Source organism: Rhincodon typus, chromosome 34 (genome assembly GCF_021869965.1).
Source record: "Rhincodon typus isolate 14 chromosome 34, sRhiTyp1.1, whole genome shotgun sequence".
Classification (NCBI taxonomy): domain Eukaryota; kingdom Metazoa; phylum Chordata; class Chondrichthyes; order Orectolobiformes; family Rhincodontidae; genus Rhincodon; species Rhincodon typus.
In genome coordinates this window covers 19,081,077-19,105,930 of record NC_063365.1, presented here as the reverse complement: position 1 = coordinate 19,105,930, position 24,854 = coordinate 19,081,077, and the positions used below count along the sequence as shown (strand labels likewise).

The window sequence follows — 24,854 nt, the reverse complement described above, 5'->3', positions numbered from 1 at the left end:
GTGTGGGGCATGTCCATTCTCTTCTGGATATTGCCAGCAGCACAGGTTGCCAGCAGCATCGGCCATCACACCAACAGCTCAGTCACTGCAAGACCCACTGTATCTCCAGCTTTTCCTTCCCCTACCCCCCTGGGGGCAGGGGGACAATCCCCCTCCTCTCTAGGTCTCCAAATCAAGATTTACCAGGGGAGTGGGCTACCCAGGCAGCTGGTTACACGTTCACATTCTACCTGCAGCTCTCTTTCCTCTCTATCTGTGTGTCTCTCCTTCAATCCACACTGCTGCCCAACAACATGAAAGGCTGGAGGCTGGTTTTGGATCCGGACTCTCATGCCTGCTTTAAAAGCTGTGACCTTGAAATCCTTCAGATTCCCGAGTGCTTTCGCCCCTTACAGTTGCGCAGAGATCTCCCCCTGGATCCCTCGGAGTTTAAGAGATCAGATCGACACGTATTTTCTGTCTCTCTGCCAGATCACCTCAGTTATATTTATTCTCTCTCTCTCTCTCATTCCAGCCTCTCTTTCAATCTGCACGGGAGCTGATATTGTTGCTGCTTCACTGAGCTTCCTTCTTGTATGGTTACACCAGACCCCTCCCTAACCCCAGCCCCGTCCCCTCTGGTTTTGAGGATCTCTCCGGACAAAACACTGAGGCTGCCCTCCTTATCATTTCAATGGGAACTCGCTCCCTTCAGTAATAGGTCAGTGGACCCTGCACCAATCTCATCTTGTCACCCGCCTCCCTGATCTGTTACCTTTCCCCTTCTCGGTGTCCTCTTTTCCCTTTCCTTTTTGAAATCAGATCCTCCTCGCAAAACTTTCCCAGACTCCGCTTCTACCTCGCCAAGAGAGTGTCAAAAAAAAATCATCCCTGGTATCAATTCCCCGTTTATTGCAAATATATACTTTCTTCATTTAAAGAAAAAAAAATCTGTATCTACGTTCACAGGTACCAAAGCAGTTTTGCGCAGTCTGTGCTTATCAAGAAAAACAAACATTGGAATTTGACATTGTCTGCAGTTCCAAAGGCATTTCTTACTCAAGCAGGATACTCTTTACATACAATAAGGCAAAGAGTCCTTAAGTTGCTCATTCTGTCCTGTTGTAATTCTCCTCTACAGCCTGCTGAAGTACAGGCTATATAAATCTTTCCTCTCCCTCTTTCGCCTCCCCTTCCCCCACTCTAGTATTACCTTGCCCAACAATCATTCAGCTATAACACTTCTGATCTTTCATATAATCCTGACAGTGTGTGCAGTTGTTCAAAGACCTGGGAGCGATGAGAGAGTGATAATCTTATTGCTGGATAGATTTACTTCAGCTGGTTACAGCTCAGACTGAGCCTCTGGGCATTTGAAGACAGTGCTTATGTTCCAACCCAGACCCGCACCATAGTCCGGTACAGCACAGGAGTAGGTCAGTCAGCCCATCGAGTATCAGCTGGTCCTTAAGTACAGAATCCAATTAGTCCCACTTCCCGTTAGCTCAGTTGGTTGGATGGCTACAGAGTGGTGCCAATCGCATGGGTTCAATTCCCATCACCAACTCAGGTTACCCTGAAGGATTCTCCATCACAACCTCTTCTCCTCATCTAAGGGATGGTGGCCCTCAGGTTAAATCATCACTAGCTGCCTCTCCAGAATGAGAGAGCTGCCCCATGGCCTGGTAAGACTATGGTGATTGACTGACTGAGGTTACCATAAAGGACTCTTCCTCACAACCTGTGTCCCCACCTGAGGCACAGTGACCCTCAGGTTAACCCACCACCCAATGAGAGAGCAGCCTCTGTGGCCTTCCAGGACAATGAGACTTTATCTTTTACCTCAGTCTTTGTCCCACAAAAACTGAGAGACAGAATTTTTCTAATTAAAAAGTTGTCCTGTCACGCTGCAAACATGATAAGTAGAACAGTCTTTTCCTATACTGCAACACTCAGTAGCAGCAGTGTGCAGCATCTACAAGATGCACTGCAGAAATTCACCAAAGATCCTCAGACAGCACCTTCCAAACCCACGACCACTTCCATCTGGACAAGGGCAGCAGATACATGGGAATACCACCCTCTTCGAGTTCCCCTCCAAGCCAGTCACCATCCTGACTTGGAAATATATTGCCGTTCCTTCACTGTTGTTTGGTCAAAATCCTGGAATTCCATCCCTACTGGCATTGTGGATCAATCTGCAGCACATGGAATGCAGCGGTTCAAGAAAGCAGCTCACCACTTCCTTCTCAAGGACAAGTAGGGACGGGTAATGAAGGCTGGCCAGTCAGCGATGCTCACATCCCACAAATAAATTAAAAAAAAACTTTTGTAATTCTGTTGATGTGACGTAGGCATCACTGCAAGGCCAGGGTTTGTTGCCCTTCCCTAAAGGCCCTTGAACCATGTAGGGCCATTTCAGCGGGCACTTCAGCCTCAAGCACATTGTCTGTAGGTCTGGAGTCACATGTAGCCCTAACCAAAAAGCGATGGTAGATTTCCTCCTCTAAAGTACATAAGGGAGCCAGATAAAAGCAAAATACTGCGGATGCTGGGAGTCTGAAGTAGAAGCAGAAAGTGCTGGAGAAACTCAGCAGGCCTGGCAGGGTCTGTGGAGAGAGAAACAGAGTGAACATTTCAAGTCCAACACCATGTTCAATTCTAAAGAAGCTACACCAGACTTGAAACATTAGCTCTGTTCTACAGACACTGCCAGACCTGCTTGAGTTTTTCCAACACCTTCTGTTCTCATTAGTGGACTGGATGGTCACCATCAACAAGATTGGATTCCAGATTGTATGAACTGAATTTAAATTCCACCAGCTTCCTGCTCTTTGTGTGCTGTACTGGTCTACATGCTCCCACAGAAATAACGTGGATTTCTAGTCCAGCAATATTACCACTTAGCCACCATCTCTCAGTCTTCACGTGAGGAAATGCCACATGCCTCCCGACACCAGTGAGCCCAAGATCTGTGACCCGGAGAGCAATTATTGGCATTTTACCAAACACTTCACCTATTTGCTCCATTGGAATGTCACATACCTTTAACCTACAAATAGCAAATCATTAACCAGAGTTTGCAGAATACATTACAGAGAGAGTGCCTTGGGTGATTTTGTTCTTGCAATTGAAATAATGTTGGGCCCCTGCGAGTGATTTCAAGACAGTTTTATGGGCCTTGTTGTTCTTGTCTTACATGGAGGTTGTTTTGGAAGGGGGTCAGTTGGCTGGATGGCTAGGTTTGTGATGCAGAGTGATGTGAACAGTGTGGGTCCCATTCCCCCACTGGCTATGGGTTACCATGTAGGACTCTCCTTCTCCACCTCTCCCCTGAGGTTAAACTCACCACCATTCTGCTCTCTCTAAGGAGACGGCGGCCGTATGGTCTGGTAAAACTATAGCAACTTAACCTTTTAGTTTGAAAAGTTAAGAGTCAAGTGTTCAAGTCCTTTTTTTAGGCAAGACTGCCCAGCAAGAAGGGGTTACCCCCTTCAACGATTCTACATCCCGCACAGATTCTACAGGGACCTCAATAGAACAGGAAAACGCAGCACAATAATCAACATCCCAGGGATGGAGGAGGGAGAGAGAAGGTGCTTTTCTTGGTCATTTATCATGGGGTTTTTTTCCCAAAGGGTTTTCTTTTTAATAGGGCTGTGGACTCTTCGGATTTAGATTTTCAATGACATTGCCTAAGTGGGTGCCGCAGTTGACATTGACATATGTTGTACCCTCAGTGCCTTATTCAGCTGTACAAACATTGGAAGGCTCATGCCATATGCAATTTTATATTTAATTCCAAACCCACCAAAAAAGTGGGAGCTGCATTTGGAACAGGAGAGGGCCATTCAGCCCCTTGATCCTGGTCTGCCATTTACAGGATTATATGGATAACTGAAGACTTTGAAATACTTTTACCCAAACTATCCCCACAACCCTGTATGCCACTGGCAAATCAGAAAGCTATCACTGTCAACCTTAAACAGACTCAAACGCTGAACTTCCACAGCCCACTGTTGTAGAGAATTCCAAATATTCACAACACTCTGACTAAAACATTTTCTCCTCATCTCACTCCCAAATGGTTTCAAAGGCCTTGGCTTTAAATGTGTCCCCAGTTCCACACTCTCCACAACCAGGAAAAGTATCTCACCTGCATCCAGTGTCTATCCCTTTAATTTGTTTGCAGGTTTCATAAGAAATTGGAACAGGAGTAGGCTATTTGGCCCATTGAGACTGCTCTGCCATTCAATAGGATCATGGCTGATCCAACACTCCTCACATCCGCTTTCCTACCCTTTCCCATGACTGTTCATTCTCCAATCAAGAATCTATCTACAGATCATCTCTCATGCTTTGAAGTTATAGAGAATACAGACCCAGTTTGCCCAGTCTCTGTTCCTGGGATGGCAAGACTTTCACATGAACAAGTCTGGTGACACTTCTTTGCCCTCTCTCTATGGGAATGAGGTCCTTTGTGAGCTAAGGAGACCAAAACTGTACACAGTTCTCCATATTTGGGCAGCACATGCATAACGTGCCACAACTGATAATGCAGTTCCAGGTAGAAGTAGTCACCATAGTCCCTGAGGATAGGGCAGATCTCTTATTAGAGAGAGACAACTGGTGGGAAGTTTATCCCGAGGGTCACCATGCCTCGGGCGAATGGCGAGGTTGAGGAAGTGAGATCTTCATGGTGGACCTGTTGAAGAGTTGTTATTCAGAAGTATCTCTGTTGAGCAAAAGAGCTAGGGCACAGGGCAGTACCACCAGGAAGAGCTGGGAAGAGGGAAGGATTTTAAGCTTAGGGGCAACCTTTTGAGGACAGAAATTAAGAGAATTTTTTTTTCTCTGAAAGAGTTGTAAGCGTGTATCACCTCTTTGACAGCAAGACTAGGAATAGCTGACAAATGCCAGCCATGCTCACATGTTGACAATGAACTTGTTTTTAACAAAAGGATTGCCAACCTTACTAAATTATATTTCACAGCTCGCCATGCTGGGATCTAGTCTCATCATTTCAAGGAAACTAGTGCAAGATCCACTACTGAAATTAACACCTTTCACCACATGCATTGTACAGACCAGGCAACAAAAATGATTAAGACCATAACTCATAGGAGCAAAAGTAGACCATTCAATCCATTACCTCCACTCTCCCATTCGATAAGCTCATGGAGGACTATGGCGAATTTACCTTTACTTACTTAATTACTCCACCTACCTGCCTTTGCCCCATAACTTACTGATTAAAAGAAAAGAAGCATGGTAAAATAAAGTGAACAGATGTTTTTAATACTTTACTCTTTCACGGAACGTGGATGTCACGGGCAAGCCCAGTATTTGTTGCCCATCCCTAACAGCCCTTGAATAGAGTGGTTTTCTATGTCACTTTCAGAGGGCAACTAGGAGAGAACTGATTGGCCCTGACAAGGTGGATGTGGAAAGGATTTTGCTCTCGCGGAGAATGAGGGGACACAGTTTTAAAATTAGGGGTCATCCTTTGAGGACAGAAACAGGGAGATTTTTTTTTCCCTTAGGAAGTTGTGCAACATTGGAACTCAAACTGAAGACATGGTGGGAATGGGATCATCGAACATCCTTAAGACTGGGATAGATTGATTTCATGCCTGACAAGAATCAAAGGTTAACAGTGGGATTAGATGGGAATGTAGGATGCAAAACATTGACAGATCAGCCATGGTTTTACGCAGCGGCAGAGCTAGCTTGAGGGGCCAAATGGCCTACTTCTATCCCTAGTTCATATGCACGTACATTGCAGTGGTCTGGGTTCGCACATAGGCCAGACCAAGCAAGAATGGCAGATTTCCTTTCCTAATTTTATTCAAGACTGGAGATAGACAGGTATTTGATTAGTAAGGGAATCAAGGGTTATAGGGAAAAGGCAGGAAAGTGAGGTTTATAGATCAGCCATGATCTCATATTGAATGGTGCAGCAGGTTCAATGGGCTGAGTGGCCTACTTTTGCTCCTACATCTTATGAGCAGTGAACCAGATTGATTTTTATAAAAATCAACGATATCACTGCGGTCACTATCACTGAGACTAGCTTTGTCGCGACAAACGACAACACCTTCCAGTCGCAAACCACTTCAACTCCCCCTCCCACTCCCTGGACGACATATACATCCTGGGCCTCTTCCAGTGTCACAACAACGCCATCCAGAAACTGGAGGAGCAGCACTTCATTTGCGCCTCAGGAGCCTGCAACCCAATGGCCTCAATATGGACTTTACTAGCTTCAAAATCTCCCCACCCCCGGCCTTATCCCAAGACCAACCCTCCCTCTCATACCCGCCTCCTTGACCTGTCCCGTCTTCTCTCCCACCTCACTGACCAATCCCCACCACTACCTACCTGCTATCATCATCCCACCTACCTTTTCCAGCCCAACTCCCCTCTCTCCCTATTTATTTCAGAGCCCCCTTCCCCTCCCCCATTTCTGAAGAAGGGTCCCGATCCGAAACATCAGCCTTCCTGCTCCTCTGATACTGCCTGGCCTGTTGTGTTCCTCCAGCTCCACACCTTGTTATTTCTGACTCCAGCATCGGCAGTTCTTACTATCTCTCTATACTCCAGTTTTATTAATCAAGTGCAAATTCCATTAGCCGCTGTCATGTGATCTGAAGCCACGTCTCCAGAGCTTTACACAAAAACCAAAGAACTGCAGATGCTGGAGATCAGAAACAAAAACAAATTTCTGAAGAAACTAAGCAGGTCTGGCAGCATCTGTGAAGACAAAGAAGAGATAATGTTTCCAGTGACCCTTCATGTTGTGATTGGACCCAAAAGATTAACACTTTCTCTCTCTACAGATGATCATAGAATCCCTACAGTATGGAGGCAGGCCATTCAGCCCATACCACCCCTCTGAACAGCATCCCACCCAGACCCATCCCATCCCTGTATGCCTACATTTCTCATGTCTGATCCACTTAGCCTGCACATCCCTAGACACTAGAGGCTATTTAGCAATGGCCAATACACCTAATGTGCACATCTTTGGACTATGGGAGAAAACCGGAGCACCTGGAGCAAATCCACACAGACACGGGGAGAATGTGCAAACTTCCACACAGACAGTTGCCTGAGGCTGGTATCAAACCCAGGTCCCTGGCGCTGTGAGGCAGCAGTGCTAACCACTGAGCCACTGTGCAACCCCAAATGCTGCCTGAGCTGCTGAGTTTTCCCAGCAACTTCAATTTCAGTTTCAGCTTCTAGTCTAGAGACGTTGCCACTACTTACCTGCTATCATCATCCCACCTACCTTTTCCAGCCCAACTACCCCCCTCTCTATTTATTTCAGAGCCCCCTTCCCCTCCCCCATTTCTGAAGAAGGGTTCCGACCCAAAACATCAGCTTTCCTGCTCCTCTGATACTGCCTGGCCTACTGTGTTCATCCAGCTCCACACAGAGGTAGACGTTAATGATAAATTAGACTGCGCAATTACACAGGCCATCATTAAAGTGAGTACAATTACTGTAATTTGGTCATATTATAGCTAGAAAGGCATTTCAGTTATCTCACAAACTTAGTTAAATGTTGCACAACAATTAAAGACATTGATAACATTAAAACCTGTCTAAAATCCAACAGGAGCCCGGTGAAAAGCTGTTAATGAAATGGATACAAGTTGAGCAAACAGAGCTGGGGCATGGGGGAATATCACCAGTGAGGGCCGTAAAGAGAGAACAGCTTTAAAATTTAGGGACCTCCTTTTCAGGATAGAGATTAAGCGATTTATTCCCCTTATAGGGTTGTGTGAATTTGGAATTCTGCCTCAAAGCGGTGGAGGTGGTGTCATTGAATATTTTCAGACCGAGCTGGATAGATTCTTAAATAGAACAAATAACTGCGGATGCTGAAGAGCTGAAACAGACACGGAGAATGCTGGAGAAACTCAGGTCTGTGGAGAGAGAGACAGACAGACAGACAGACAGACAGACAGACAGACAGTTAACATTTTGAGTCCAGTGACCCTTCTTCAGAAGTATTTTTAACTCTGATTTCTCTCTCCACTTGGTTCAAGTCTCCCTCTGGGGCTTATGTACAAAAAAAACGAAATAACAAGGACAGGTTGCTCAGTTGCCAGTGAGGTAGACTATCGATGTCAAGGCAAGCAGTCTTTTGGTGATGACTCACTTGGTCAAGGGGACAGGGGTGGTGTTTGGAATCGCTGAGAATGGCACAGGAGGTCTCTCAGGTATTAACGTGTCTCCAAGGTGACATCCTTGTCCGTTGTATTTTGCAACAAGAGAATCATCTCTGGCAGGCATCAGTAAACCTCAAAATGCCAGGAATGACTGGCAAGTCGGTTGGGCCCAGTACTACAACAGCAGCATCAATAACTTGTGGGTTTTTTTTTTTAAAAAGAACCTCTAATATTGTAAAGGGACCGAAGGCCCTGCGAGAGAATATGGGCAGATGGGTATTCCAGAGGCAACTGGAGGCACAGTCAGCAAAGAAGCAATGTATATCAGGGACACACTAGACCAGAGATGGAGAAGCACCTTCTCAGAAAGTTATTGGACCTGAGGAGATGGGGGTGGGATGGTTTTCTGAGAGGCCATGAAAGGATTTTAAACAATTTTTTCCTGCAGCGACAAAATGGTTTTTCCCAGTCTACAGCGTGAACTCGGAACCCAACACCGTGCCAGATTTAAAGAGGCTTGTGGCCTACCTTGAGGAATAATCAGACTTTGGTTCATCATCTCCAACCTCAGGCGTTCTTTTGAGCAGGTTGTCCTCGGTGTACAGCTGGGACCTGGTGAGAATGTTCTCGGATTTACTGTAGCCCACCATTGGATTGACTCCCAGCTTCTTGTCTGCTCTGGTGGCCTTACACCTGGGGCTGTCTGGCCAATCAGAGTCCTTGGTCGAGTTCACGCAACACTCACCATCAGCATTCGACCACGGCAAAAACTCCTCCTCAATCAGCCGGGCGTTCTCTTTAATCTGGTCCTGGATTTTGGAGGTCAGGCTTGGAAAGTCAAAGGTGAAATAATTCCCATGGTTCTTGTTGGGAGAAGGCAGGGTTTCCACAGAGTCTAGGCTGGTATAAGAGGTGCCCTTGGCACAGTGGGACTCCAGGATTGATTCGAATTGTTTGCTGAAGGTGTCAGTGCCTTCTTCAGAGAGGCTTCGTGCAAAACGAATTGAAGCAACTGGTGGAGGCAGATTCTTCACCTCTACCTCTGGTGACCTGCAGGTGGAGAAGCTGGGTAGAATAAAATAGTACAGGACATTACTGAGACCATACCTAGAGTGTTGGGAATGGTTTCTTCAACCAGAGAGAGTTATTTGCATTGAAGGCAGTTCTGTGAAGATTTGCTCGGCTGATTCCTGGGTGAAGAGGTTTATCTTAAGAATGTAAGAACTAGGAGGAGGAGTAGACCATTCAGCCCATCAAATCTGTTCCGTGATTCAATACAATCATAGTTGATCTCATCTCAGCCTCAACTCCACTTTTCCTGCCTGCTCTCCATAACTTTCAACTCATTATTTACCTCCACCTTAAATTTATGGAGTGTCCTACCATTGACTGCACTCTGAGAAACACAGTTTCTCCTCATCTCTGTTTTGAATCTGCTTCCCTATATCCTAAAGCTATGACCTCTTGTTATAGATTTCCCCACAGAGGGAGCATCCTCTCGACTTCTACTTTGTCAATCCCCTGTAGCATCTTATAGATCCGCGTTAAATCACCTCTCATTTATCTAAACTCGAACAGAGAATATAGGCCTAAACTGCTCAACTCTCCTCAGAAGACAAGCTTTGCATCTCTGGAATTAATCTAGAGAATCTATAAGACAGGGCAGAGTAGTTTGGGCCTGCATTTAGAGTCATAGAGATGTACAGCACAGAAACAGACCCTTCGGTCCAACTCGTCCCTGCCAACCAGATATCCTAAATTAATCTAGTCCCATTTGCCAACATTTGGCCCATACCCCTGTAAACCCTTCCTATTCATATACCCATTCAGATGCCTTTTAAATGCTGTAACTGTACCAGCTTCCAACACCAGCTCATTCCATACACGCACCACCCTCTGCATGAAAAAGTTGCCCCTTAGGTCCCTTTTAAATCTTTCCCCTCTCTTCCTAAACCTACGCCCTCTAGTTTGGGACTCTCCCAACCCAGGGAAAAGACCTTGTCTATTTACCCTATCCATGTCCCTCATGATTTTATAAACCTCTATAAGATCACCCCTCAGCCTCCGACACTCCAGGGAAAATAGCCCCAGCCTTTTCAGCATCTCCCTATAACTCAAACCCTCCAACCCTGGCAACTTCCTTGTAGATCTTTTCTGAACCCTTTCAAGTTTTACAACACCCTTCCTATAGCAGGGAGACCAGAATTGCACGCAGTATTCCAAAAGTGGCCTAACCAACGTCAGCCTCAAGACCTCCCAACCCCTTACTCAATGCACTGACCAATAAAGTCAAGAATACCAAATGCCTTCTTCACTATCCTACTTATTTGCAACTCCACTTTCAAGGAACTGTGAACCTGCACCCCAAGGTGTCTCTGTTCAGCAACACTCCCAGCACCTTACCATTAAGTGTACAAGTCCTGCCCTGATTTGCCTTTCCAAAAAGAAGCACCTCACATTTATCTAAATTAAACTCCATCTGCCACTCCTCGGCCCGTTGGCCCATGTGGTCAAGATCCCATTGTACTGTGAGATAACTTTCTTCACTGTCCACTACACTGTCAATTTTGGTGTCATCTGCAAACTTATTAACCATACCTCCTATGTTCACATCCAAAACATTTAAAACAAATGAAGAAAACCAGTGGACCCAGCACCGATCCTTGTGGTACACTGCTGGTCAGAGGCCTCCAGTCCGAGAAACAACCCTCTACCATCACCCTCTGTCTCCTACTTTCAAGCCAAATAGCTAGCTGTCCCTGTATTCCATATGATCTAACCTTGCTAACCAATATACCATGAGGACCCTTGTCGAATGCCTTATTGAAATCCATATAGATCATGCTCACCACTCTGCCCTCATTAATCTTCTTTGTTACTTCTTCAAAAAACTAAATTAAGTCAGTGAGACACGATTTCTCACACACAAATCCATTTCGACTATCCCTAATCAGTCCTTGCCTTTCCAAATACCTGTAAATTGTGTCCCTCAGGATTCCCTCCAACAAGTCGCCCACCACGGAAGTCAGGCTCACCAGTCTATAGTTCCCTGGCTTTTCCTTACCACCATTCTCAAATAGTGGAGTTTGGAAGAACGTGCATTGACTGTAATAGGAACATTTTAGGATTCTGAAGGAACCGGACACGATAGACGCTGGGAGGATTTTTTTCCCTGATGGAAGAATCTAGAACAGAGGCGGGGTTTCAAAATAAAGTCTCTTCCATTGAAGACAAAGATAAGAAATAAGAAGCAGAAGCAGCAGTGGATCATTCAGTGTCTTAAGCAGCGTTCCCTCAAAGCAGCGTGCACTCTAAAGCTGTAGGCGCTCAGCATTCTGCATATGGGAGTCACTTTCTTATTAAATTTCAAAAATGCACTTTATTCATAAAAGCATATTTATATAGTGTATATACATAGACACAAATGCAGTTCAGTTCTGTACAGTAGCATATCAAGGAAACAAACAAACACTGAAGTTCGACTCTATACAAAGCAAAGGCATCTCTTACTTGAGCCAGGCTATATTTATATGCATTTGAGGCACCAGGAGGATCCAGTAACTGAGCAGACCCCCATTTAACTTCAGCAGGATGACCTCAGAGGGTGGTCTTTCCCCACTGCACCTTCACGGCAGCTGCCCCAAGCTTTAGTGCGTCCCCCAGCACGTAGTCCTGGATCTTGGAATGTGCCAGTCTGCAACGCTCGGTTGGCGTTACTCCTTTCTCTGGAAGACCAACAGGTTTCGGGGCACACAGGGACCTTAGAGGTCTGTGTAGAAGGAAAGAAAATTAAAGGGAACACTGCTCTCAAGCCTGCCCCACCATTCTATAAAGGTCATGGTGATCTGCCCCAGGCCTCAATCTTTCTTTCATGGCAGCTCCTTATAGCCCTCAACTCCCAGTTATTCCAAAAATCCACCCACCTTCTCTTTCAATGATCTAGCCCCCCACAGCTTCTGGGTAGAGAATTCCAGACATATCCCCTAGCAGTTGAAATTCTTTTGTATCTCAGTTTTAAACGAGTGGCCCTTTATTCCGTAACTGTGTTCCCTCACTCGAGGTTCCCCAACTAATGGGAAATGTCTTCCCAACGTCTAGAGATAAGAAAGTTTATTTTTTCCCCTTTCCAACGGTTAGTAATCTTTGGAACTCCCCATCCCAGCTAGCAGTCAAGGCTGAGTTAGCTAGATTTTTGATCTACTAAAAAGAGTGAAGGATTATGGGACAGGCAACAAAATGGCGGTTAAGACCAGCACCTGATCAGCCTTGATCTTACTGAATGTCCGAAAAGAATTGATGGTCCAAATGACCAACTCCTGCCTCTAATGTTCTGATACAGCACTGCAGGAGGCTAGTTAGCCCGCTGTTTCTGTTCCAGTCATTCAAAACAGCCATCAAATCAGCCCCACTTCCCATGAAATTTCTCCACATTTGTTTTTTTTTCCCGCCCCCATCCAAACACCTTTTGATAAAGTTAGCATCTTCGATAGCTCAGCTGGTAGAGTGGAGGACTGTCATGGACTAGTTACTAATCATCCTTAGGTGGCTGGTTCGATTCCAGCTCGAAGGACGTGTCTTTGGGGCTCAGTGGCTAGCAATGCTGCCTCACAGCGCCAGGGACCCGGGTTCAATTCCATGCTCGGGCGACTGTCTGTGTGGAGTTTGCGCGTTCTCCCCGAGTCTGTGTGGGTTTCCTCCAGGTGCTCCGGTTTCCTCCCACAGCCCAAAGATGTGCAGGTTAGGTGGATTGGCCGTGCTAAATTGCCCATAATGTTCAGGGATGTGTAGATTAGGTGGGTTATGCGGGGATGGGTCTGGGTGGGATGCTCCGAGGGTCGGTGTGGACTTGTTGGGTTGAAGGGCCTGTGTTTCCACACTGTATCTTCAATCTGCTGACACCATCCTTTCAGGTAATGCATCCCATCGCAGCTCAGTGGTGAAAAAAAAAATTCTCCTCATCTTCCTTCTGAATCTTCTGCCAATCGCCTCGAACTATTGCCCCTTTTTGTTACTGACCCACTTCCTGTCTGTGAGAATTCTATCAAAATCCTTCACAATTTTGGAAACCTCACAGCGACATCTTCAACAATTCTCAGTAATCAAACTGAATTAACTTTATTGTCACATGTATTCAAACAAGTGTTGTAAGAAGTTTACAGTCGCTACATTACAGCGCCAACTTAGGTCTAAAAGGTACCTAGGTACAGATACTTGAGATCAAATTCTTAGGAAACCAAAAAAAATTAGAGAAGTACTATAAAGAAAAAAAATGCAACAAAGAAAGAACAAGAAAGGTTTTCAGCTATTGAATAGTTGCCATTAATGTTAGACATGTAAGCAACATCACTCACCAAAAAAATTACTGGAATCACAGTCCAGCTTGTGTGCAGCTGAGCTGTGCAATGATGCAGCAGGATAAGTAGGTGTAACACAAAGGAACATCAGCAGAGGGAGTGCTAAGTCCAGTTAAAGAGCTGATAAAAGGCACTGAATGCTGAAAATCTGAAATGGAAGTAGAAAATGCTGGAAAACATTTGAAGGAAGATATCTGAAGCTTCTATGGAGAGAGGAAAGGATGAAACAGTGAAAGGAGAGAGGTATGTAAAGACGGAGAGATGCACCTTCCAAACCCATAACCATTTCCATCTGGAAGGACAAGGGCACCAGATATATGGGAACACCACCACCTGCAAGTTCCCCTCCAAGCTGCTCACCATCCTGACTTGGAAATATTTCGCTGTTCCTTCACTGTCGCTGGGTCAAAATCCTGGAACTCCCTCCCTTACGGCATTGTGGGTCTACCCACAGGTTCAAGAAGCCACCACCTTCTCAAGGGCAGCTTGGGTCAAGCAATAAATGCTGACCAACCCAGTAATGCCCTTGTCCCAACGGTGAATATAACCTCTTTTTGAAAAAAAAAGGAGAGCAGGTGAGACGCGGGGAATAGAGTACTGGACTAAAACAGTAAGAAATCCATCTCTGGGCGTTATAAACAAGAGAGATCAAGGATGATTCTAAAACATTTTCAATGTGCAAGATTATGTTCACGGGATGCATAAACACAAAGATGGATTTGATGGGCTCAAATTCATAAAACCATGAGAAACAGAAACAGAAATGGAAGTGGACCATTCAGCTCCTCAAGCCTGCTTTGCCATTCAATAAACATCAAAGCTGATCATATGGCGGTCTCAACTCCACCTTCACACCTGACCCGTAACCTTTGGTTCCCTTGTTGATCAAGGACTGAGCCTTGAATATATTCATTGACCAAGACTTCTCACAATATGTAGAACAGAATTCCACATGCAACCTTCAGGGAAGAAATTTCTCTATCTTGTGGATTGTTGCATGGAGGTTGGTTAGCTCAGTTGGGTGGATAGCTAGTTTGCAATGCAGAGTGATACCAACAGCGTGGGCTCAAATCCCATACTAACTGAAGGACTTCCCTTCATAGAATCATCATAGAATCCCTACAGTGTGGAAACAGGCCCTTCGTCACAACAAGTCCACACCAAACCTCACAGCATCCCACCCAGATGCATCCCCCTATAACCCACCTAATCTACACATCCCTGAACACCATAGGCAATTTAGCATGGCCGATCCACCTAAACTGCACATCTTTGGACTGTGGGAGGAAACCCACTCAGACACGGAGAATATGCAAACTCCACACAGACAGTCGCCCGAGGCTGGAATTGAACCCGGGTCCCTGGCGCTGTGAGGCCGCAGTGCTAACCACTGTGCCACCGTTCCGCCCAAACCCCTTCTCAACCTCTCCCTTGCCTGAGGTGTGGTGATCCTCAGATTAAATCAGCACTGGTTGTCTCACTCAGAGAGCAGCCCTGTTGCCTATGGTGGCTTTACTGTAGCTAACTACTAAGCATATCCAAAAAGAGCTATGTTATAGTGATGTCAGATCACAAGGAAGGGGACAAGAACAGAAATTTTTTTTGTCAGAACAGCTCTGACACAGTCACCAGACTCGAAATGTTAACTGTTTCTCTCCCCACAGATGCTGCCAGACCTGCTGAGTTTCACTTTCAGTTTTTGCTTCCAGCATTCACAGTTACTGGTTTTATCACAAGTAAGGGCAGTCTGTGGTGATCACAGTGAGGTACCCCCTCTGTGCATGGAGTTATCTTCAATAAAGCCAGTTGATGCTCATTCTCAAGAGAGAGTGTAGACATTGCATTATTACACATCTCAGTCATAAATGGGACACCCGTTATTTTTAAACTGTGCACCCTAGTTCTAGATTCTCCCGAGAGAGGAAATAACCTCACTGGATACACCCTGTCAATGCCTTTCAGAATATTGCTGGAAAAAATAAGACAGATTTCGTTGAAGATTTTCATCATGTACTCATCAGAACAATCCACACGAATACCAATTTAATAATTTAATTTATTTAGTAACTTAATGCCAATTTAAGGTGAAATTTATACTGAATGAGGGAAGAGTACGGATTGATAATATAATATTATTCATTTAATTTAATACCATGAATTAACGTGCATGCAAATTGTTCTGACGAGTGCAAGATGAAAAGCTTCAACAAAATCATTGTAGGCTGGATATCAAACAATAATGCGTCAGAATACAGGAAGGAAATAAAATGCTTGGTGACATGTTGCAATGATAACAATCTCTCTCTCTTTCTCAATGTCAGCAAAACAAAAGAACTGATCACCAACTTCAGGAAGAAAGGAGGAGGACACGCCCCTATCTACATCAATGGATGTGGGGAGGGTTGAGAGCATCAATTTCCTAGGAGGGACAATAACCAAATCTGTCCTGGACCTCCCATGTAGATGCAATGGTTAAGAAGGCATAACCACGCCTCTTATTCCTCAGGCAGCTTAGGAAATTCAGCTTATCCATAAGAACAATCACCAACTTTTACAGATGCACCACAGAAAGCGTTCTATCCAGGTCCATAACGGCTTGGTCATATTACTGCTCTGCCCAGGACCGTAAGAGACTACAGAAGGTTGTGTACACAGCCCAGACCATCTATGGACTCCATTTACACTTCTCATTGCTGCGGAAAGGCTGCCAACATCAAAGACCTCTCCCACCTCAGGCAGACAATATAGAAGCTTAAACACACATACCAACAGGTTCAAGAACAGCTTCTTCCTTGCTGTTATTAGACTGCTGCATGGACGAATCTAATTTCGAATCTAATGTTAATCTTGCTTTTGTGCACCTCCTGTGCAGCAGTAACCTTATATGCCTTGCTCTGTCTAAACACCCTATGATCTGTATGTCCTTTTATGTTATGATCTGCCTGCACTGCTCACAAAACAAAACTTTTCACTGTACTTTGGTACTTGTGACAACAGTAAATCAAATCAAATGTGACTTTTTTTTAAAAGCATGTACAAATTTTGTGTCAGATCAAACAACTGCTTTTATATCCCTTCTGTATCTCTTATGTTTCAATAAGATCATCTTTCATTCTTTCAAACCCCAAAAGAATATAGCGGCAAACCGTTCTATTTTTCCTGATAAGATAGAGCCATTCAGAGGAATCCTAGTTGAGTGAACCTTCTGTAAACTATTCCCAATGCAATTGTTAAGTAAAGAAACCAAAACCGTAGACAATCTTTGCACTGGTAAGACTTTGTAAAACTAGGCCATTTCTGGTTGGTTATCTGTTAATAGCTACGCTGAAACAGACTCCCAGATCAACTGGCCGACCCAACTTGCTAGCAGCTATGATACGTAGTACACATTAACTTTATTCACATGTTGTCAGAGCAGGGAACTCCCACCTGTCGAAAAATAACTGAAATCACTCATCGCAAACTTTCTGGCGAATTATTTGGAACATTCGTGACAATCACAGATTAGTGTGTTAATAGGACTCCCAGAACGTAGGGCATTCCTCTGGAATGCCTTGGGGTATTTCAAATGATTAAACTGTGTCATAACAAATGCAAGTTGTTTTTGTTGGAACCAAGTTCTTTAAAATGCTGCACCTGCAACACTAGCAAAACAATTAAGTATTTTACTGGAACATCTGTAATATTCCAACAGGCTGTTCATGAGACAGTTGTGTCCCACTTCTGTAACTGTATTTGCTGCTAGAGACTGGGGTGGGGGGGGGGGGGGCACCATCGTACAAAGTGATTCTAGTTACTAACTCCTGAAGCATCTGCTGATGAGAGAAATATGCAGAAAGCCCAAGAGAAACTCAGCAGGACTGGCAGCATCTGTGAAGAGATAGAGATAAAGAGTTAACATTTTCAGTCCAATATGACTATTCTTCGGATCTCTTGGTGCTGAAGAAGAGCCATATTGGACTTGAAACATTAGCTCGATCTCTCTCTCTCTCTCTCCACAGACACTGTCAGACTTGCTGAGTTTCTCCAAAAATTTTGTTTAATCTTACATTCTCCAGAATACGCAACATTCTGCTTTCGTTATTGCAATAGGAGATACATCGTGTCACACTTTGGGAATCTCTTCCTAAATCCTTCCTGACCCATAAAATCCTTCCCAAAACCTTATGTCAGTCAAACTTTCAGGCACCACTTAACTCCTCAACTTTTTATACACCATCTGATTAGTCCATTTTTAATGGGTTTCCTTCTTAAAAGGTACAAATGTGGGGAGGCGGTGGCCTTGTGGTATTATTGCTGGACTGTTAATCCAGAGACCCAGGTAATGTTCTGGAATTTGAATTCAATTAATATCTGAAATTAAGAATGTAATGATGACCATGAATCCATTGCCAATTGTCAGGAAAAAAACCATCAGGTTCATTAATGTCCTTTAGGGAAGGAAACTGCCATCCTTACTTGGTCTGGCCTACATGTGACTCTAGACCCACAGCAATGTAGTTGGCTCTTAATTATCCAGAAGGGCAGTTAAGGATGGGCAATAAATGCTGCCTGGCCAGTGATGTCCCTCATTCCATGAATGAATAAAGAAAGAAAAAAAGTTGCTGCTGATGCAGATTCACTATTCAACAATCTGACTGGATCCAAGCTTAGAAGTAGGAGATCACTGATTTGTGATTAGCATTGTGGGGTATAAGGACACAGGGGTTATGCTGCAGTTATACAAAACCCTGGTTAAGATTCCACTTGGAGTATTGTGAGCAGAGCTGGGCACCATACCTTAGGAAGGATAGATTGGCTTTGGCAGGGAGTACAATGCAGGTTTACAAGGATGATACCTGAACTTCAGGGGTTAGGTTACAAGAAGAAATTATACAAATTAAGCCCTTTTTTCTCAAGAACTTGGAAGGTTAAGCAGTGATCTGATTGAAATCTTCAAGACATTACAGGAAAGGGCAGGGTAGAGAAAGATAAACCATTTCCACAGGTTAGAAATTCTAGAACTCGAAAAGGTATCATCTGAGAATGAGGGCCAGACTGTTCAGGAGAGATGTTAGGAAGCATTTCTACACACAAACGGTGGCATTTTTGCTTTTATTCAAATCACAGGATCTTAACATCACTGGCCAGGCCAGAATTTATTGCCCAGAGGGCATTTGAGAGTCAAATTGCTGTAGGTCTGGAGTTATATGTCAGCCAGATTGGGTAAGGATGGCAGATTTCCCTCCCTAAAGGGGGTTAGTGAACCAGATGGGTTTTTCCAACAATCAGCAGTAGTTTCATGGTCATCATTAAACTTTCAATCCCAAATTTCTTTCCTTTATTGAATTTAAATTCCACCACCTACCACTACAGGATTTGAGCCTGTGTTCCCAGAACATTAGCTGAGTTTCTGGATTAATAGATTCATGATAATACCACTAGGCCAGGCAGAGGCTTGGACATTCCTTCCACGAGTGACAGTTGATTCTAGCTCAGCTGTTAGTTTTAAATCCAACATAGATACAATTTTGTAAAGCAAAGGTATTAATGGATATGGGCTACAGATCAAACATGATTTTATTAAATGGCAAAACAGGCTTGAGGGGCTAATCCTTCTGTTCCTCTGTTCATCCTGCAGTGTAGTAATTAACATTTGATGTCCCATAGAACAGTACATATAAACAGTCCATGCTATGCTATTGCCTTTTTAATGCACGTAACATACGTACTTATGGAGGAGTCAGCCTGCTTATTACAACCTCATAGCCATGTAATAATAACTAGGTTCATGTACAATAGTTTTATTGAACAGCTCACTGACAGAGGAGCCATTTGATTGATGTTGGTCTTTCACTGTTGTTAATAATTATTAACTTCAGAACTGAGCATTTCCCTGTAGTGCTGTTCAGCTGCTTTAGAAAGTACAAAAGCCACATTTGCACGTGACACTAAAATAGGATTCATTCTAAAGAGGAGGGCTTTGCCTTATGAAGAGAGATTGAGCAGTTTAGACCTATACCATCTGCAGTTCAGACAGATGAGAGGAGATCTAATTGTGGTGAATAAGATGCTAAAGGGGATTGACAAAGTAGACGTAGAGAGGATGTTCTCTCTTGTGGGGGCAATCTAGAACGAAAGGTCATAGTTTTAGGATCAGGAGTAGCAGATTTAATACAGAGATGAGGAGGAATTACTTTTCTCAGAGTCATGATTCTGTGGAATTCAACCCTCCAGAGAGAGTGTGGTGGATGCTGGGACACTGAATACATTTAAGGAGGAGATAGACAAATTTTTTAATAAGTAATAGTTGAAGGATCATGGGAAGCAGGCAGGAAAGTGGAGTTGAGGCCAAGATGAGAACACAGAAATGTATCAAATGGAATAAGCTTGAATGGCCCATTCCTGCTCCTAGTTCTCATGTTACTAAATTGTGGACTAGGACTTGAACCTGGAGCCTTCAGACTCAGAGCAGGAGGTGTGCAACCAAACAGGCCACTCTGGCTGTTGCCAAAGCTGGAGATCCAAGGCGCTGAGAATCTGACATGATTTGAGCACAATATGGAGTCAGGCGTGTTACCATTGTGCCACAGACTCAGTCAGTCTCTCTTTATATGTGTTCAAGCTACTTAATCAATAATTTCTACTTGATTGTCCTTAACATAACATTAACCAATGCATGTAACACACTATTACTGCTGGAGACAAGAGGTGCCATTATGAAAAATGGGTCGCTGGACTTGAAACATTAACTCTGCTTTCTCTCTCCACAGATACTGCCAGACCTGCAGTGTTTCTCCAGCAATTTCTGTTTTCATTTCATGATACAGAGTGATTCTAGTCATAACTCCAGAAGCATCTGCTGTTGGCAGAAACAAACACGGAATGCTGGAGAAACTCAGCAGGTCTAGCAGCATCTGTGCAGAATGAGAAAAATAAGGTTGATGTTTCAAGTCTGATCTGGCTGTCACGCATTTGGAACGGATTACCTCTCGTCAGCAGTAGAGGACAGTTTGGAGAACACATCACCCTCAGCAGCTTTTGATTGCTCTTCTCTGCATTCCCCATGATTCCCAGTGGTCCTGTCTTGCCCGAAGCCTCCTGAAGGAATGGGAGGGTCTATCCGAACAGTACCAAGTTTCGAATTTGGGTAGTGAGGACTGTCAGGCTCGTCTGCACTGGTTACATTGTAATCTGCCATGACCTCATCCAGGTTGGTCTCCTGGTAACGCCTGATAGGCACAGCGTCTAAATCTGTCTCGGAGTACTTCATCGCTCGATGTTGGTCTCTTGCTTTGTAATCCATGGAAGTCCCATTTGACAAAGGTGCACTCAGATCATTAGCTACTTTGGCTGAGCCTTGACTGACCAAGCCTAGTTGTACCTCAAGAGATCCGTTGGCCGAGGCTCCCTGGCATTTGGTCTCCACTGTCTCCCTGGTTGTGGTGTTGTCTGGATTCACCAGCACCTGCCAGGTTTTAGAGTCACCTGCAAAGCAGGCAACAGACTGTTAGGAGCTGAACACCACAGAGCTCAGTGCTGGAGGCAAGAAGCTCTACAGTGACCGCGCAAGCCCAAAATAACACCCATTTCATATTGTACAGGATACACTGCCAAAGTGGATATCATTGGAACACTCCAACACTTGTACAAGTCCACAGAGTCTAGCAACCAGTAAGCGCGCACACACACACTAGGTTCTTCGGGGAGTGCAAGTTAGGCAAATAACCACTCATACATGTGGCTATAGCCACGGAAGGAATGCTTGTGGAGCAACCTACAAATCCTTCCATTACACAAAAGATGTAGTACTAAAGCAGGCCATACAGCCCACTAATGCCCTTTAGAGAGGGAAACTGCCATCCTTGCCTGGTCTGGCCTACATGTGACTCCAGACCCACAGCAATGTGGTTGACTCTTAACTGCCCTCTGGGCAATTAGGGACGGGCAATAAACGCTGTCTAGCCAGTGATGCCCTCATCCCGTGAACGAATACAGAAAAAAAAAACAACTTAATCTGTGCTAGCATTTATGCTTCACACACATAGGAAAGATGTTGTGAAACTTGAAAGAGTGCAGAAAAGATTTACAAGGATGTTGCCAGGGTCAGAGGGTTTGAGCTATAGGGAGAGACTGAATGGGCTGGGGCTATTTTCCCTGCAGTGTTAGAGGCTGATCGGTGACCTTAGAGAGGATTATAAAATCATGAGGGGCACGGATAGGGCGAATAGCCAAGGTGGAGGGCAAAACTAGAGGGGCATAGGTTTAAGGTAAAGGTGGGGGGGGAGGAAAGACATAAAAAAGGGAACGAAGGGCAACTTTTTCCACGCAGAGTGAAATGAGCTGAGTGAAATGGAATGAGCTACCAGAGGAAGTGGTGGAGGCAGGTACAATTACAACATTTAAAAAGGCATCTGGATGGGTATATGAATAGGAAGGGTTTAAGAGGGATATGAGCCAAATGCTGGCAAATGGGACATCGGGTCAGCATGGGCAAGTTGGACCTAAGGGCCTGTCTCCATACTGTACTTCTCTATGACTGTATACCATACTCCAGAGGGGGAAAAAAAAAAATCAGTTCAAATAAAAAAAACGTCATACTTGAAAATGAGCATATTGGACTTGAGTGGAAACAGACAAGATGAGACAGATGTCTAAGTTGCCAGTTTTACTGTTTTTTTCTCCCCTTCACCTCCCCCCCACCAACCCTACAGGAGATCTCATCCATCTACACTATTCCTCACTTAACACATCACCGTAGCAATACACCTGATCCCACTTTACTTCAATGTGATCCTTTACAGTTAGCCTGCCTACGTCATATGTAGTACAGATTTTGCAGTTTACCTTTATCCTCAGGGATCTGTGGCTCTGACGTTCCGTAAAAGAATTCCCGTCTGGCTTTTGCAATCCGCTGTGCGCGCTCAGAATGTTCCCCAACCAGTACGCAAGGCTCAGCCTTCAAGATAAAATGATAAAAGGAGCTTAGTGTTCATCACTGAGATCCAACATGCTGGTTGAGAAGTGATAGCTGATTGCTGCTTTGAGATTTCTTGAAGTTTGACAGGTAGACTGTGGGCCCCAGGGTTAACTGTGGAAATCAGTATTTCCTCCTGAAACCGCATTAATACAAGGGACTGCTCAGCTCGGTTTACTGTGTCTGGCCCATTGTGAGAAGCTGGAAAACTGACTCAATACAGTGGATTCGTACTGTCAGCCAAAGGATACAGTAAGACACTGTGCAGTTTCAACTTACCCATTTTCATATTCAACAACAGCTTCTTGCATTTTCGTAGCACCTTTAACATGATTTTTAAAAATTCAAGGGAACACAAAGAATACTGAACTCCAGTCACAAAAGCAGATAATGTGAGTGAAGTCACTTCAAAGCACTGACATGGGTCTTTTCTGCATCCTGTCTGTCTAAAGTGAAGTGCCTAGAACAAGGCACATGCTGCAGTGTTTTATAACATTCATCACAACTTCCGTGCTTTCATATTCTGTGCCCCTGATTGTAAAGCTTATATGTCTCCTTAACCACTTTCCCAGTTTAACTGGCAGTTTAACTGATCTGTGCAGAACCACTCCTAGACATCTAGTTACTGCAGCCCTTTCAGAATCGTATTTTTTTTAAAATCTTTCTACCCTCATTACTCCCATCAAAATGAATCGCTTTACAGTCCGCTGTATTAAAGTTCATCTGCCACTCGTATGCCCAGATTTTGCCCACTTGATGTTTATCACTATCCCCTTCGCAGATCAAAATAATCCCAAGTTTTCTGCCATCTTCAAACTTTCAAGATGTCTCCTGGGCAACAAGTCTAACTCATTCGGTTATTTCAAGAAATGCAGTGATTGACCCTGAAGAATACTACCCTCTGTACACAAAAAAACACTCACCACTGCTCTGTTCCATGTCAGACAACTTTTGACCCAAGCCAGTACTTTTTCACTTATCCTACAGGCTTTCCCTACTCCACCGATATACTATAAGTGTATGTTGAGCAGAAATGCCATCTGTAAAACTACAGAGGGAGCTGAAATAGCCCTCAATAACCTCCCCACGTAAAGTCACAAACCCCTAACAACTTGTGAAACACATGAAAACAAGGAGTACTGGAGAAACTCAGCAGGTCTGGCAGCATCTGTGAAGAGAAAGCAAAGTTGTGATTTTGAGTCCAGTGACCCTTCTTCAGAACAGCAGTCCAGGTCACTGGACTCAAAATCACAGCTCTGCTTTCTCTCTCCAGATGTTGCCGGATCTGCTGAATTTCTCTAGTAATTTCTGTTTGTGCGTGTGATCTCTGTCATCTCTGCTTTGTTTTATGAAATTTCTTTATTATCACTGATTCTGAAAGTGAATTCAACAGATCCGCTGGCAAGGTAAAATGTGGCATTTTAACAAATTGTTAACTCTCATTTCAGGTGGACAGTATTTGGCGAAGTTTACAAAACAGTTAAATAACACAAAATAGGCAGATATAGCATTGCATACAAAGTGTTTTGCGATGATTTTGAGAGGTATCTAAGAGGATCAAAGGGCATATATAATCAGCAACCTCTTGTACACAGAAATCCAATTAAGTAAACTTACAGAACAGCTCAAAGAAAGCCTGGTCGATGAATGTTTTCAAAACACAAACAATCCTGAGCAATGTTTGCAAACTGTACAAATATCAGGGATGAGTATTGTGTCATCAAATAGATCAAAGATTCACAATAAATTAGACTGCTGACATCTTATTCCAAGCCTTGCATTGAGCAACTAGGTTTGTTGTTTGAGAAATGCAAACGATGAAAAATGTGACATTTCTCCCATTATTTGCTAATGATCTTATTGCATTTTGTGGAACCCTGCAACTTGTGGACTGAATGTCGTAGGTCTGACGTTAAGAAACTATATTTCAAAATAGTCTTGCGCCAGGATGTTTAGGGAGCTCTGACACTAACACGCCAATAATCAGAATGTTCACACTGTACTTTGCTAGAACTAAACAGGTCCTTCCAAACAGTGGTGAGTGTGGTGATGACAGTTCTGCAAAAGCAGAGAACATTGAGAGGAATTTCCAGGCAGCCTTCCCCACTCCACCACTGTGATATAATTGTACGTTTGGCAATGCACATCAGTTCGTTAATATGTTTGGGCAGGCAGTGTGGCTGTGGTAATGGTAATATCACTACACTAGCAATTAAGAATCCCAGGCTAATGTTCTGGGGATAGCAGGAACTGCAGATGCTGGAGAATCTGAGATAACAAGGTGCAGAGCTGGATGAACATAGCAGGCCAAGCAGCATCAGAGGAGCAGAAAAGCTGACGTTTCGGGCCTAGACCCTTCTTCAGAAATGGGGGTGGGGAAGGGGGTTC

General features: G+C 44.2%; 1 protein-coding gene and 1 non-coding gene across 2 annotated transcripts in view; one reads left to right on the top strand and one right to left on the bottom strand.

Annotated features, from left to right (window-relative positions):
• Positions 1 to 24,854, bottom strand: part of LOC109918255 (PH and SEC7 domain-containing protein 1-like) — a 163,179-nt gene that overhangs the window by 69,485 nt on the left and 68,840 nt on the right. The window contains exons 5-7 of the mRNA XM_048616198.1: positions 22,337 to 22,448; positions 20,479 to 20,977; positions 8,685 to 9,206 (exon numbers count right to left, since the gene is read on the bottom strand). Coding sequence (XP_048472155.1) covers positions 8,685 to 9,206; positions 20,479 to 20,977; positions 22,337 to 22,448 — 1,133 coding nt within the window. The remainder of the gene's footprint in view (positions 1 to 8,684; positions 9,207 to 20,478; positions 20,978 to 22,336; positions 22,449 to 24,854) is intronic.
• trnad-guc lies at positions 12,637 to 12,726 on the top strand. The gene is given in 2 exon segments: positions 12,637 to 12,673; positions 12,691 to 12,726. It is a non-coding gene; the product is annotated as a tRNA-Asp (tRNA).